The 15,773-nt window shown below is 41.7% G+C and overlaps 1 protein-coding gene across 2 annotated transcripts in view; it reads right to left on the bottom strand.

The window, feature by feature from the left end:
- Window positions 1–15,773, bottom strand: part of LOC118361537 (receptor-type tyrosine-protein phosphatase N2-like) — a 263,321-nt gene that overhangs the window by 181,963 nt on the left and 65,585 nt on the right. Inside the window, exon 3 of one of the 2 annotated variants that reach the window (XM_035741546.2) lies at window positions 7,521–7,634. The exons of the other annotated variant lie outside the window; for it this stretch is intronic. Coding sequence (XP_035597439.1) covers window positions 7,521–7,634 — 114 coding nt within the window. The remainder of the gene's footprint in view (window positions 1–7,520; window positions 7,635–15,773) is intronic. 2 annotated transcript variants of the gene reach the window in all.

Genomic DNA, 15,773 nt, shown 5'->3' on the forward strand with positions numbered 1-15,773 from the left:
TTTTTTTAAAAAAATAATAATATATATATATATATATATATTTATCTTTGTAGGTACATGCAAAAACACAGATATTCAAGCAAACAATTCTAGAAATCTAACTGTAACTGTATTTTTTCTAACTGCATTTTTTTGCATATCAGGAATGGTTCTTTACAGCTGTGATGGTTGTATAGAGCTCATCAAAGCCTAACTGTTTTGGTTAAAATTTCCCATGGTTCATTTTCATGCCAGCCAGGTTGGCTATACTCCTGTTGTAAAGCAAAGCAATGTGCTTAATTCTAGGAAAGTTGATACATAAATATAGTAGGCCTAGCCTATAGAAAGCTGATGGCATCCTCCTCTTTTTAATAGAGGCCATCAAAACTCTGTTTTCTCAGCCAATTGCACAGCCTATAGAAATGTTGCGCAACACGAGCTCATGGGCTCTTATGAAGGGTTTGATTTGATTTTTGAAAACATTTGCATCAATGTCAGAGTGATTAGAGGGACAGAAGAGTGCTGAATACCAGGCAGTTAGCAAGTTTGGTAGACTACTAATGATAATCAGCAGCATCAGAGTTTGAGAAGCCTAGTTACCGTGACTAAACGGTCACATGGATTTGAACTGCGGATATGACCGCCGATGTGGCAGTAATATGGTCACCATAACAGCCCTATCAGGGAGAGGTTGAAAATGTCAGTGAAGACACTTGCCAGCTGGTCAACACATGCTCTGAGTACACGTCTGAGTAATCCAACTGTTAAGCTGTTTAAAAGTCTTACCCACATCGGCCAATGGAGAGAGTGATCACACAGTCATCAGGAACACGTGGTGCTCTCATACATGGTTCAGTGTTGCTTGCCTCGACGCGAGCATAGAAGGAATTTAGCTCATCTGGTAGGCTCGTGTCACTGGGCAGCTCGCGGCTTGGTTTCCCTTTGTAATCTGTGATAATTTGCAAGCCCTGCCACATCTGACGAGCGTCAGAGTCACTAGCAACTAACTGCCAGTAACATACTGGCAACTTAACTCAGTAAGTTATCTTTGAAAGCACAGCGACATACTTGCAAATAGCTGCCAGTAGCTCATTGTACCTTCAATTAACTTTTCTGATTACAAGAAAGCATATAACATTAAGTGACAACAATTAGGCATTCTTGTGGTGAGCACACTTGGGACCCAGCAGATAGCCTAGTGGTTAGAGGGTTGGGCCAGTAACTGAAAGGTTGCTGGATCGAATCCCCGAGCTGACAAGGTAAAAAAGCTGTCATTGTGCCCCTGAGCAAGGCAGATAACCCACTGTTTACCGAAAACGTGGTTGTCAATTATGGCAGCCCCCGCACCTCTCTGATAAGGAGGGGTTGGGTTAAATGCAGAAAACACATTTCAGTTGAATAGATTCTTACAATTTAAATATATATATATATCAAATTTTATTTGTCACATGCCGAATACAACAGTTGTAGACCTCACATATACAAGGGGTACTAGTACAGAGTCAATGTGTGGGGGCACTGTTTAGTTGAGGAAATTAGTGATGTACTAGTGATGTACAGGGCCGAACGCACTACCCTCTGTAGTGCCTTGCGGTTGGAGGCCAAGCAGTTGCCATACCAGGCAGTGATCCAACCCGTCAGGATGCTCTCGATGGTGCAGCTGTGGAACCTTTTGAGGATCTGAGGACCCATGCCAAATCTTTTAAGTCTCCTGAGGGGGAATAGGTTTTGTTGTGGACCAGTTTGTTGGTGATGTGGACGCCAAGGTCATATATATACATATATATATATATATATATATATATATATATATATATATATATATATATATATATATATATATATATATATATATATATATATATATATATATACACAGTTAAAGTCAGAAGTTTACGCCTTAGCCAGATACATTTAAACTCAGTTTTTCACAATTGCTGACATTTAATCCTAGTAAAAATTCCCTGTGTTAGGTCAGTTAGGATCACCAATTTATTTTAAGAATGTGAAATGTCAGAATAATAGTAGAGACAATTATTTATTTCAGATTTAATTTATTTCATCACATTCCCAGTGGGTCAGAAGTTTACATACACTCAATTAATATTTTGTTGAATTGCCTTTAAATTGTTTAACTTGGGTCAAATGTTTCGGGTAGCCTTCCACAAGCTACCCACAATAAGTTGGGTGAATTTTGTCCCATTCCTCCTGACAGAGCGGGTGTAACTGAGTCTGGTTTGTAGGCCTCCTTACTCGCACATGATTTTTCAGTTCTGCCCACAAATTTTCCATAAGATTGTGGTCAGGGCTTTGTGATGGCCACCTCAATACCTTGACTTTGTTGTCCTTAAGCCATTTTGCCACAACTTTGGAAGTATGCTTGGGGACATTTTCCATTTGGAAGACCCACTTGCGACCAAGCTTTAACTTGACCTGACTGATGTCTTGAGATGTTACTTCAATATATCCACATAATTGTCCAGCCTCATGATACCATCTATTTTGTGAAGGGCACCAAGCCCTTTTGCAGCAAGCACCCACAACATGATGCTGCCACCCATGTACTTCACGGCTGGGATGGTGTTCTTCGGCTTGCAAGCATGTCCCTTTTTCCTCCAAACATAACGATGGTCATTATGGCCAAACAGTTCTATTTTTGTTTCATCAGACCAGAGGACATTTCTCCAAAAAGTACGATCTTTGTCCCCATGTGCAGTTGCAAACCGTAGTCTGTTTTTTTATGGCGGTTTTGGAGCAGTGGCTTCTTCCTTGCTGAGTGGCCTTTCAGATTGTGTCGATATAGGACTTGTTTTACTGTGGATACAGATACTTTTGTACCTGTTTCCTCCAGCATCTTCATGGGGTCCTTTGCTGTTGTTCTGTGATTGACTTGCACTTTTCGCACCAAAGTACATTCATCTCTAGGAGACAGAACGTGTCTCCTTCCTGAGCGGTATGACGGCTGCGTGGTTCCATGGTGTTTATACTTGCATACTATTGTTTGTACAGATGAACATGGTACCTTCAGGCGTTTGGAAATTGCTCGCAAGGATGAACCAGACTTGCGGAGGTCTACAATTGTTATTCTGAGGTCTTGGCTGATTTCATTTGATTTTCCCATGATGTCAAGCAAAGAGGCACTGAGTTTGAAGGTAGGCCTTGAAATACATCCACAAGTACACCTCCAATTGACTCAAATGATGTCAATTAGCCTATCAGAATCTTCTAAAGCCATGACATAATTTTCTTGAATTTTCCAAGCTGTTGAAAGACGCAGTTAACTTAGTGTATGTAAAGTTCTGAACCACGGGAATTGTGATACAGTGAATTATAAGTGAAATAATCTGTCTGTAAAACAATTTTTGGAAAAATGACTTGTGTCATGCTCAAAGTAGATGTACTAACCGACTTGCCAAAACTATAGTTTGTTAACAAGAACATTTTTTGAAAAACAAGTTTTAATGACTCCAACCTAAGTGTATGTAATCTTCCGACTTCAACTGCGTATATATATATACTACCATTTAAAAGTTTGTACACACCTACTCATTCCAGGGGTTTTATTTATTTGTACTATTTCTACATTCTAGAATAATAGTGAAGACATCAAAACTATGAAAAAACACAAGGAATCATGTAATAACACAAAAATTGTTCAATCAAAATGTATTTCATATTTGAGATTCTTCAGAGTAGACACCATTTGCCTTGATGTGTCACGTCCTGACCTTAGTTCCTTTTTTATGTCTCTATTTTAGTTTGGTCAGGGCGTGAGTTGGGATGAGCATTTTATGTGTTGTTCTATGTTTTGGTATTTCTGTGTTTGGCCTGGTATGGTTCCCAATCAGAGGCAGCTGTTTATCGTTGTCTCTGATTGAAGCGCACGGTGTCGCCAGTAAGCGCTCATAGCCCGGTGCGCTATAGGCCAGCCCCCTGCAAGTGCCATGCGAGAGTGGGCATCCAGCCAGGGCATGTTGTGCCAGCTCAGCGTGTTTGGTCTTGGGTACGCCGTTTTGTATCCTGCGCCGGCGCTGCGTGCTGTGTCTCCAAGGCGCTGGGAGGGTGCAGTTCGCACTATGCCTGCGCTCTGCCCATGCCGGGTGAATGTGGGCATTGAGCCTAAGGGAGAGGTGCGAGTGGTATGCACCAGATCTCCAGTGATCACCCACAGCCCGATTCAACCTGTGCCTGCACTCTGCTAAAGTGGTCATTCAGCCTAGAGGAGTGGTGCCAAGGATGTGCACCAGAGCTCCAGTGCTCCCCCGCAGCCCGGTCCATCCGGTGCCTCCTCCACACACCAGGCCTCCTGTAGGTCTCCCCAGCCTGGTGGGTCCTGTGGCAGCCCCACGCAGTCTCTCCGTCTCCTCCCTCCAGAGTCTCCCGTCAGTTGGGATCCGCCGGAGCCGCCCGTCAGTCGGGATCCGCCGGAGCCGCCCTTCACTCCGGCACCGCCGGAGCCGCTCTTCACTCCGGCGCGCCCTTCTCCTGTCTATTCGGAGCCGCCGGAGTCTCCCGTCTATTCGGGGCCCGCTGCAAGGGTCCCCAGTCCGAGGTCGGCGCCGCTCCAAAGGCGCCACGTAAGTAGGCCAAGATTATGGTGGAGTGGGGTCCACATCACGCGCCAGAGCTGCCACTGCGGACAGATGCCCACCCAGACCCTCCCCTAGGGGTTTAGTTTTTTTGAGGGGGGGTCCGATCCTTCATACTCCTCTTCAGAAGAGGAGGAAAAACCGTTACATGATGACAGCTTTGCACTCGCTTTGCATTCTCTCAACCAAGACGCAGAGGGAGAAACCTTATAGGATACCGTGCCATCGTCAATGTCCCTGGACAGTGTGGTGGCAACATCACAATGTGTGCAGCCATTAGTCAGAATGGTGACCTTCATCATCCTACCACTCTTAGACCTAACAATACTGCCCACATTATTGCCGTCCTTGACACTATGCATAATATCCTCATTCCCAATGACCAGAGGAATGGACCAGAGCAGGCCAGGTTTGTTGTCATCTGGGACCATGTAAATTCACACCGGTCCGCAATTGGTTTATTGACCATCCGCAAGTTGACGCTCAACCTGTCACCATACTCTCCATTTCTAATACCCAATAGAAGAGTTATTTTCAGCGTGGCGTTATAAGGTATATGATTGCCAACCCCACCAACGTTTACCCCTTCTCCAGGCGATGGAGGAGGCCTGTGGTGATATAGATAAGGGGGCATGCCAGGGCTGTATATGCCACTCCAGACGCTACTTCCCCCACTGTTTAGCCAGAGAGAACATCGCTTGTGATGTTGATGAGGTGCTGTGGCCAGACCCAAGTAGGAGACAGGATGAACCCTAATCGTTTTTTTTTATCCTTTATAGTAACAAGCCTATTTGTTTATCTTCTACTGAATTTGTTTTGTCTGTTACTGTTCATCCCAAAATCTGGATGAAAATACAATGTTTTGAGATAGAAATACATTTGATCCACTCCCCTTGCATTCGTGTGTAAGCAGTTGTCAAAAACTGTAATTATCTGGGTAGAGAACACACGATTTTGTGTAACTCAACATGGGTCATAATTCTACAAAGATCCAGAAAAAAAAGGATAAAATAACAACCCAATATTTATATCCCAGGACAAATTAGCTACCAACAGCAAGCTAGCTAGCTAAATGCCCATGAATGTTTCATGTGTTTCAACCTGTCCAAAAATTAATATTGATTCAGAGTATGTTTTGATATTTCAACCTGCATGTCCTGATCGCGTATGGTGTGGATGGACAAAATCAACATGCGCGCAATTGCGCACGTCTGCACGTGCCCGGTCTAATCAGCACGTTTGGCTACTATGGTGAGTCCAGCATTGTACCTTTTCATTTTCAATAAGTATTGATTACCCACTTCTTTGTCTCTGACTGCAAATCGTCCTCCTAAAACCTAGGCTATATCATATATGCAAAACGTAGCAAGTGTTGCTGTCATCGTTCTTGCTGCTTCAAGTTCAGTGTGGTCTCAATTAAATAGAGTAGGCTATAGTTTATGCATGGGCGGAGAAGCACGGGGCAGTTATCAGATTTCCTATGATTAGGCTATAGTTTACTTCATTGCCTAGATAGATATAAATGTTGATCACCCATATTTTTCTGTCTGAAAATCTTCCCACTCCTAAAAGGTAGGCTATACAAATAACTAAAGAGAAAGTGCAAGTCTTTCCAACTCTGCTCTTTTCAAACTACATCTAGCATATTGGCTGATATAGCATAATACAGATAGCGTAATATAAATGGGCCATGTGAGCATCTCTTGTAATTTAACCTATTTCTTAAGTTATTTTTGCGCATTTGACATTGTATACAGGGCTCAAAATTCCTCGACCATGGCTGGCAAGTGAACTGCCTAAAATAACATTGCGGGATTGCAATTAGGTTTGGGACCAGTTGTTGTGGTAGTGGGTGGGAATCGGACAGAAAGCCAACGGGTGTGGTATGAAAAGCTGCGGGTGCGTGTGCAGATCTCTAATATAAAGCCCCACAGTGGAGGTGTTATAATGCCCATAAAACAGGGTAATGGTCAAACAGGGAAATGGTTCCAATTGTTTTTCCACCATTCATTTTTCCCATAGGGGATTTTAGAAACACTTAAAATAAGGGCTGTGTTTCGTGTAGGCTTACGCTGGAGTGACGTTTTGATAACCATGTAAATATTTAATCAATATATTCGGCTCTATTTACTGTCAGATTTGAAAATGCTAATTAGCTTCAAAGTAGACGTCATGCAAAACTACAAATTCCTGCAAGCTCCTGCACGTCATCTCCAGCGGACACCTTTGCTAACAGGTATTGTGTCAACTTAAAACTTGTACAAGGCAGTTCACAGAATTGTCCATTTTAAGACATTTGGCCAATTTATTCATTACTACATTTAGCTAACATTAGATAGTTAATCCAGAGATTTTTTTACCAGTGTCTCGATTCGACAGTCTCCTCCAGATCATCATGGCATTTGTAGATCTTTATGATAGCCACATTAGCAGCTAATTAACGTTTCATTTTGGTGGGGTAAATACAGGAGAATATAAGTTGCGTCCCTGCACAGACAATATTTTCCAACTTTGTTCTCTCTCCTGTTGTTTGAGGACATCCTTGGGCCAGTTCTGTGTTCTGTTCTCCTGTATCTACCCTGTTTAACAAACACATTAGCTGCTGTGCTCTCATTCATTGAGCAGGAGAGAAAATCTAACGCAATTACACCGCATGCAGCACAGTCACTCATCCACAAAATAAGCACTAAATGTCCTGCAATCGTACGAGTCAATTAGATTCCTATTGCCGTTATATGATCAGGGAACAAAGGCCTGTATGAGGCAAATGACCTGTCCTTTACCTCTGGGCCAAATGTGTAATGCGACCGTTTGGCTTGCTTTCACATCAGAGCTGAATCTGTTTTATAATGTCGACAGGACAGACGGACCAATCAGACATACACACGCATCTGTACAGGGACAGCGAGACAGACAGAAAGACAAGCAGAGAGACAGACAGACAGACAGTACCTCTGTGGGACAGTTTCTGGAGGAGAGTCCTCAGGTGCTGTAGAGCAGAGGCTGACACATCATAGGTGTATAGGTCCGCACTAGGTAACTCCAGACACCTTCCAAACACTCTGTCTATGAGAGAACACACACATACACACTGTCAACAAACAGATCATCTACCAGCGATGGTCAGTATTTCTGTTACATGCAGTGCATTCGGAAAGTATTCAGACCCCTTGGACTTTGTCCACATTTTGTTACGCTACTCTAAAAACTATTAAATTGTTTTTTTATTCCTAATCAATCTAAACATAATACCCCATAATGACAAAGAAAAACAGGTATTTAGAAATATTTGCAAATGTATACAACATTTAAAAAAACTAAAATATCACATTTACATAAGTATTCAGACCCTTTACTCAGTACATTGTTGAAGCACTTTTGCCAGTGATTACAGCCTCAAGCCTTCTTGGGTATGACGCTACAAGCTTGGCAAACATGTATTTGGGGAGTTTATCTTATTCCGTTCTGCAGATCCTTCAGAGACTTGTCCTGAAGCCACTTCTACTTTGTCTTGGCTGTGTGCTTAGGGTTGTTGTCCTGTTGGAAGGTGAACCTTCGCTCCAATCTGAGGTCATGTGCGCTCTGGAGCAGGTTTTCATCAAGTATCTCTCTGTACTTAGCTCTGTTCATCTTTGCCTCGATCCTGACTAGTCTCCCAGTCCCTGCCACTAAAAAACATCCCCACAGCATGATGCTGCCACCACCGTGCTTCACCATAGGGATGGTGCCAGGTTTCCATCAAACATGACAATACATTCAGGCCAAAAAGTTCAATCTTGGTTTCATCAGACCAGAGAATCTTGTTTCCCATGGTCTAAGAGTCTTTAGGTGCCTTTTGGCAATCTCCAAGCGGGCTGTCAAGTGCCTTTTACTGAGGAGTGGCTTCCGTCTGGCCACTTTACCACTCTATAAAGGCATGATTGGTGGAGTACTGCAGAGATGGCTTTCCTTCTGGAAGGTTGTCCCATCTCAACAGAGGAACTCGAGAGCACTGTCAACGTAACCATCGGGTTCCTGGTCATTACATTTCTTAAATGTTTAATTTCACCTTTATCCAAGATAAAGCAAAGCAGTGTGACACAAACAACAACACAGAGTACACATGGAATAAACAAACGTACAGTCAATAATACAATAGAAAAAATCTATATACAGTGTGTGCAAATGAGGTAAGATTAGGGAGGTAAGGCAATAAATAGGCCGTAGTGGCTTTGAGAGACTAGTCCAGGACCATATCACCTCCGCCCTACCTGACACCCTAGACCCACTCCAATTTGCTTACTGCCCAAATAGGTCCACAGACGATGCAATCTCAACCACACTGCACACTGCCCTAACCCATCTGGACAAGAGGAATACCTATGTGAGAATGCTGTTCATCGACTACAGCTCGGCATTTAACACCATAGTGCCCTCCAAGTTCGTCATCAAGCTCGAGACCCTGGGTCTCGACCCTGCCCTGTGCAACTGGGTACTGGACTTCCTGACGGGCCGCCCCCAGGTGGTGAGGATAGGCAACAACATTTCCACCCCGCTGATCCTCAACACTGGGGCCCCACAAGGGTACGTTCTGAGCCCTCTCCTGTACTCCCTGTTCACCCACGACTGCGTGGCCACGCACGCCTCCAACTCAATCATCAAGTTTGCGGACGACACAACAGTGGTAGGCTTGATTACCAACAACGACGAGACGGCCTACAGGGAGGAGGTGAGGGCCCTCGGAGTGTGGTGTCAGGAAAATAACCTCACACTCAACGTCAACAAAACTAAGGAGATGATTGTGGACTTCAGGAAACAGCAGAGGGAACACCCCCCTATCCACATTGATGGAACAGTAGTGGAGAGGGTAGTAAGTTTTAAGTTCCTCGGCGTACACATCACAGACAAACTGAATTGGTCCACCCACACAGACAGCATCGTGAAGAAGGCTGTATCTTGCCTATGCCGCGCTGTACGATCACTCACTCATATATCTTTATGTACATATTCTTATCCGCTAACACTTGTGTCTATAAGGTAGTAGTTTTGGAATTGTTAGCTAGATTACTTGTTGGTTATTACTGCATTGTCGGAACTAGAAGCACAAGCATTTCGCTACACTCGCATTAACATCTGCTAACCATGTGTATGTGACAAATAAAAATTTGATTTGATTTGAATTTAGAAATTAAACACTGGAGTGATAGATGTGCAGAAGATGAATGTGCAAGTAGAGATACTGGGGTGCAAAGGAGCAACAAAGAACAAAATAACAATATGGGGATGAGGTAGTTAGATGGGTTATTTACAGATGGGCCATGTAGAGGTGCAATGGTCTGTGAGCTGCTCTGACAGCTGATGCTTAAAGTTAGTGAGGGAGATATGAGTCTCCAGCTTCAGTGATTTTTGCAATTGGTTCCAGTCATTGGCAGCAGATAACTGGAAGGAGAGCTTTCGCTGTAAAGCTTTTTTGAAATCTGACACCGCAGTTGGATTAACAACAAGCTAAGCTGTGCTTTGGTATATTGCACTTGTGATTTCATGAAAATTAAATGTTTTTAGTAATTTAATTTTAATTTGGCGCTCTGCAATTTAGCAGATGTTGACGAAAATGATCCCGCTAAAGGGATCGGTGCGCCAAGAGGTACAACAATGTAAACTACGCTTTGATCCTATTATTGCTCACATAATTTCTATTTGGAGCAAAGTTTAACAACTGTGTAATTGGGAATCAAAATGGCATGCCCATACCAATATTTCACCAAAAGGCTTCTTCACAGCATCTACCCCCAAGCCATAAGACTGAACCAGTAAATCAAATGGCCACCTGGACTATTTAAATTGCCTGTACAAATTACCTTGACTACCTGTACCCCTATACATTGACTCGTTACCGGTACCCCCTTTATATAGCCTCGTTATAGCCTACGGAGCTGTGAGGGGAACGGCACCTCAGTACCTCCAGGCTCTGATCAGGCCCTACACCCAAACAAGGGCACTGCGTTCATCCACCTCTGGCCTGCTCGCCTCCCTACCACTGAGGAAGTACAGTTCCCGCTCAGCCCAGTCAAAACTGTTCGCTGCTCTGGCCCCCCAATGGTGGAACAAACTCCCTCACGACGCCAGGACAGCGGAGTCAATCACCACCTTCCGGAGACACCTGAAACCCCACCTCTTTAAGGAATACCTAGGATAGGATAAAGTAATCCTTCTCCCCCCTTAAAAGATTTAGATGCACTATTGTAAAGTGGCTGTTCCACTGGATGTCATAAGGTGAATGCACCAATTTGTAAGTCGCTCTGGATAAGAGCGTCTGCTAAATGACTTAAATGTAAATGTAAATGTAAATGTTATTGTTATTTTATTGTGTTCTTTTTTTTTTATTTTTTACTTTAGTCTATTTAGTAAATATTTTTTTAAACTCTTTCCTGAATTGCATTGTTGATTAGGGGCTGGTAAGTAAGCATTTCACGGTATGGTCTGCACCTGTTGTATTCGGAGTATGTGACACAGAACATTTTATTTGATTTGAGAACATTCCAAGATTTAAAAGACACATACACATTACCAGGAAAATATTTGTGTCTATATTTACAACTTATTGGGAAACCCAACTACCGAACAATGCAATGATGGGATTTATCTGGGCTCCAAAAAGGACGATCTCTATAATATATAAACAACATTTGGAAAGCTCATATTCTGAGCTAGCTATTAAAAAGGTATGGTCCACATATCTAATTGAATCTGAAGAACCCTTTAACTGGAACAGAATATGGAAATATATGACCTTGACATCCCGTAATGCGAACCATCAACTTATACATTTGAAGTTTGATCATAAACTATATTTAACACCATGGACATATTTTACAATGATATTGACTCCAACTCCTAACTGTAAGGATTAACTAGGCTATTGAATCACCCAGACTTATTATACATGATTCATTATAAATAATCACAGTCAGCAAAAGTCTTCTAATGGCTTCATGAAAGATAGGGTACAACCCTCAATTGACTTCACACAAATACTGAAATAAAATAAACAATTAGCTAATTGCCAATGTCAGGCTGGGTCCGCAGCTCTATTCAGTATAGGGCACTAGCTTGTAAAGTGATGAGTTAAGATAGCTAGCTTAACAGAAGAAGCGGGGCTAAGTTAGCTAGCTAGCATACAAACATGCCCAAATTCCAATAAAGTTTCAACTTTATTTATCGAGCCTACAGTTTATCATATGACTTTGGCTTCATATATTTGAATTAAATAAGAAACTTTTCTTACCTTAATAGATTGAAAAATAACGTTCTTATTGGTAGGCTACTTGCAAGTTGGTTCAACCACTGTCCTTTTGCGTCGTCATGCTGGAATGGATTGGCAGTTGGTTTTTGAATCGTAATGGCAGATAGTTATATAGATTTTGAATTAACCAAAAGTTAAACTTTTTTTTAAATCTATGAGTGGAAAGCATTAGATATATTATTTACTCTTGCTTCTAGCTAGCGTTTAGTTTGCAACAGCACAGGTTTCTATAAACCTTGCTGTTTGCCACTCAGACCTTGGCAAAAGTGTTGCAAAATATGAATTTGATCATTCCCTTGCCATAGAGCACTAACGTTGTTGGACGTCAGCTAGCCCTTTTTCTGACCATGCGAAATCATATAGCAGCATCATTAATATGGATATAAATGTCAATGGAAAATATCTAAAAACTAATTAAAAGTGTATGTTAGCTGTCATTTCAGAGTTTGATGTGATTGGTTTAGCTTTGTTAGCTGTTGATTTCTAAAATCCTCACTACACTCTGGGGTAGGGCTTTAACCCTCAAGGTTATTTGCATGCACTGGGTTTATATATAGAACCTTTAGAAAAGGGTTATTTAATCTCTTCTAAAGATTCAAAACGTTTTATATATAACTATTTTCTTCTAAGGGTGTAGCAAAAAGAGATTGGATGACAAGTTGATGCAAAATGTGTATCTCTGTTGCGCTGTGTCAGCACAATGGACAGAACATGCCACGGTGTGTGTACAGGGGCTATTGAAAGCCACTGGGGCACAGGGTTTCCATTAGCCGATAATTGCTGGCTTTTGGCCAATAAAATAAATGAAAACCCATAAGTAAAATTTCAGCGGGCCAAATTGTCCAGAACTGCCCTGCTGCTAAGGAGAGAGAAAAAGTGAGAGAGGAGCCTTGTCCTAGGCTAATATTGATTGCGAAAATGGAGGCCTTTTTCAGTGATGTAAAACAAAAGTTCGAGAGTATGCCTATAGTGAAAATCCTACAAGGCAGGGCTCCAGACTGTGACCATTGAGTCACATTTTGCGACCCTTTGGCAAGGGTAAAGTTAATGCATTGGTTGCATCAGTGCAGGTTGCACATTCATTTACCTCAATAAAAATGTCAACATTTTTAGGATGCTTAAACCATGATTTGGTCAGACAGTAAGGTAACAAACAGTACATTATCCTCATGATTAATGTTATGAAAGTGTCTGCGTGCCTGTCCCTGTGTATGTTTCACTGGGGCCCGTTGCTGTGTCGAGCGAGTCATTCACTCTTTCCTTTCCAGGAGGAAAAAAATGCTCTGGAAAAATAAAACATTTTCTGATTGTATTAACATTTAAAAAATCGGAACATTTCGGAGCCTATTTTTTTCCTTTTCGAAAGAGTTGCAGGCTCCTTGATGGTCTGGAGAACTTCCTGGGTAATTGGTCATTCCATTCTGACCAAAATCTTCTTGTAAGATCCCCCTCAAATGCCAGTTGGATTACTTGAGTTTTCCTCGGGTGTAACATGCGTCTTCTGTGCTGACTGAACACATTGTAGCTGTAGACACTCCAAAAGTCATTCCATATTTCAGTGCAGTAGCCACAGTCAGCATAGCAGAGAGAGGCCCAGAGAATCGTTACAGGATATCAAGTGGGGTCCATTTGTCTTCATTGGAGCCAGAGTGGGCAATTTCAGTCTGCAGATACTGGCGAGCGCCACTAAACTCAGCTTCCAACAAATCTGTTTTGCATAGATCGAATCGAAAATCGAATCAAACACTTCATGAGAGCCCATGAGCTCATGTTGCGCAACATTTCTATAGGCTATAGAAATGCGGGAGAAAACAGAGCGATAGCCACTAATAAAAATAAGAGGATCTCATCCGCTTTCTAAAGGCTAGGCCTAAATGATTTATTTCTCAACTTTCTTAATATTAAGCGCATTGCTTATATTTCCAACAGGAGTATAGACTACCTGGCTGGCATGAAAATAAACCCCCGGGAAAAGGGTCCTCCATTTGCTATTTATGTGCATGGTGGTATTTTTTCCCGGTGAACCTGTTTCCATACAGGTGCATGATAATGGTCCATTCTAAATCAAAACAAATGTCACACATACAGTAGCCAGTCAAAAGTTTGGACACACTTACTCATTCAAGGATTTTTCTTTATTTGGACTATTTTCTACATTGTAGAACTATGAAATAACACATATGGAATTATGTAGTAACCAAACAAATTGTTAAACAAAGTAGCCACCCTTTGCCTGATCATAGCTTTGCACACTCTTGGCATTCTCTTAATCAGCTTCATGAGGAATGTTTTTCCAACATTATTGAAGGAGTTCCCACATATGCTGAGCACTTGTTGGCTGCTTTTCCTTCACTCTGCAGTCCAACTCATCCCAAACCATCTCAATTGGGTTGAGGTTGGGTGATAGTGGAGGTCATCTGATGCAGCACTCCTTCACGCTCCTTCTTGGTCAAATAGCCCTTACTCATCCTAGAGGTGTGTTTTCGGCCGTTGTCCTGTTGAAAAAAAATAAATGATAGTCCCACTAAGTGCAAACCAGATGAGATGGGGTATCGCTGTAGAATGCTACAGTATGGTAGCCATGCTGGTTAAGTGTGCCTTGAATTCTAAATAAATCACAGACAGTGTCACCAGCAACGCACCCCTACATCATCAAATTTCCTCCTCCATGCTTCACGAAGGAAACCACACATGAAGAGATCACACGTTCACCTACTCTGCGTCTGTCAAAGGACAGATTTCCACCGGTCTAACGTCTGTTGGTCGTGTTTCTTGGCCCAAGGAAGTCTCTTCTTATTCTTATTTAAATAACTATGCAAGTAAGTTAAGAACAAATGTTTATTTACAATGACGATCTACCTTTCTTTTCAGCAATTCAACCATGAAGGCTTGATTCACGAAGTCTCCTCTCAACAGTTGATGTTGAGATGTGTCTGTTACTTGAACTCTGTGAAGCATTTATTTGGGCTGCACTCTGAGGTGCAGTGAACTCTAATTTCCTAAGACGGTCCTTATGGGAGCCAGTGTCATCATGGCGTTTGATGGTTTTTGCGTCTGCACTTGAAGAAACTTTCAAAGTTCTTGACATTTTTTCGGATTGGCTGTCATTTCTCTTTGCTCATTTGAGCTGTTCTTGCCATAATACCTGGCTCAAACCAAGAAATTCCATAAAGTAACTTTTAACAAGGCACACCTGTTAAATGAAATTAATTCCAGGTGACTACCTCATGAAGCTGGTTGAGAGAATGCCAGAGGAATTCTGTCAACCAGAGAAGAATCTCAAATCTAAAATATATTTTGATTGTTTAACACTTTCTTGGTTACTTACATGATTCCATGTGTGTTATTTCTTCGTTTTGAAGTCTTCGCTATTATTCTAGGATGTAGACAATAGTGCAAATAAAGAATAACTGTTGAATGAGTAGGTGTCCAAACTTTTGACTGGTACTGTATATTATTTAGTATAAATAAAGAATAGTCTGATGGGTGACAATATTGTGAATATATTATATACTATCACTTATATTATCACTTGAATGATGCACAGCATCAACTTTTTTTAATCATAGTCGCACACCTCATGTACCCTAGACCGTAGGTCTATGCATTTTAATAAGTTTAGTATCACAACTAATGAAGCCAAATTACTCCTACTGGGTAGCAAACTGTCCCGGTTGATATATTATAGAATAGATATTTGAAAAACACCTTGAGGATTGATTATAAAAAATGTTTTCCATGTTTCTGTCGATATTATGGATCTAATTTGGAATATTTTTCGGCGTTGTCGTGACCGCAGTTTCCGGTGGATTTCTCAACCAAACGTGAAGTATAAATGTAGGTATTTCGGCTAAAAATAATCTTTATGGGACAAAATGAACATTTGCTATCTAACTAGGAGTCTCGTGAGTAAAAACATTGGA

The sequence above is a fragment of the Oncorhynchus keta genome, chromosome 28, assembly GCF_023373465.1.
Source record: "Oncorhynchus keta strain PuntledgeMale-10-30-2019 chromosome 28, Oket_V2, whole genome shotgun sequence".
NCBI lineage: Eukaryota > Metazoa > Chordata > Actinopteri > Salmoniformes > Salmonidae > Oncorhynchus > Oncorhynchus keta.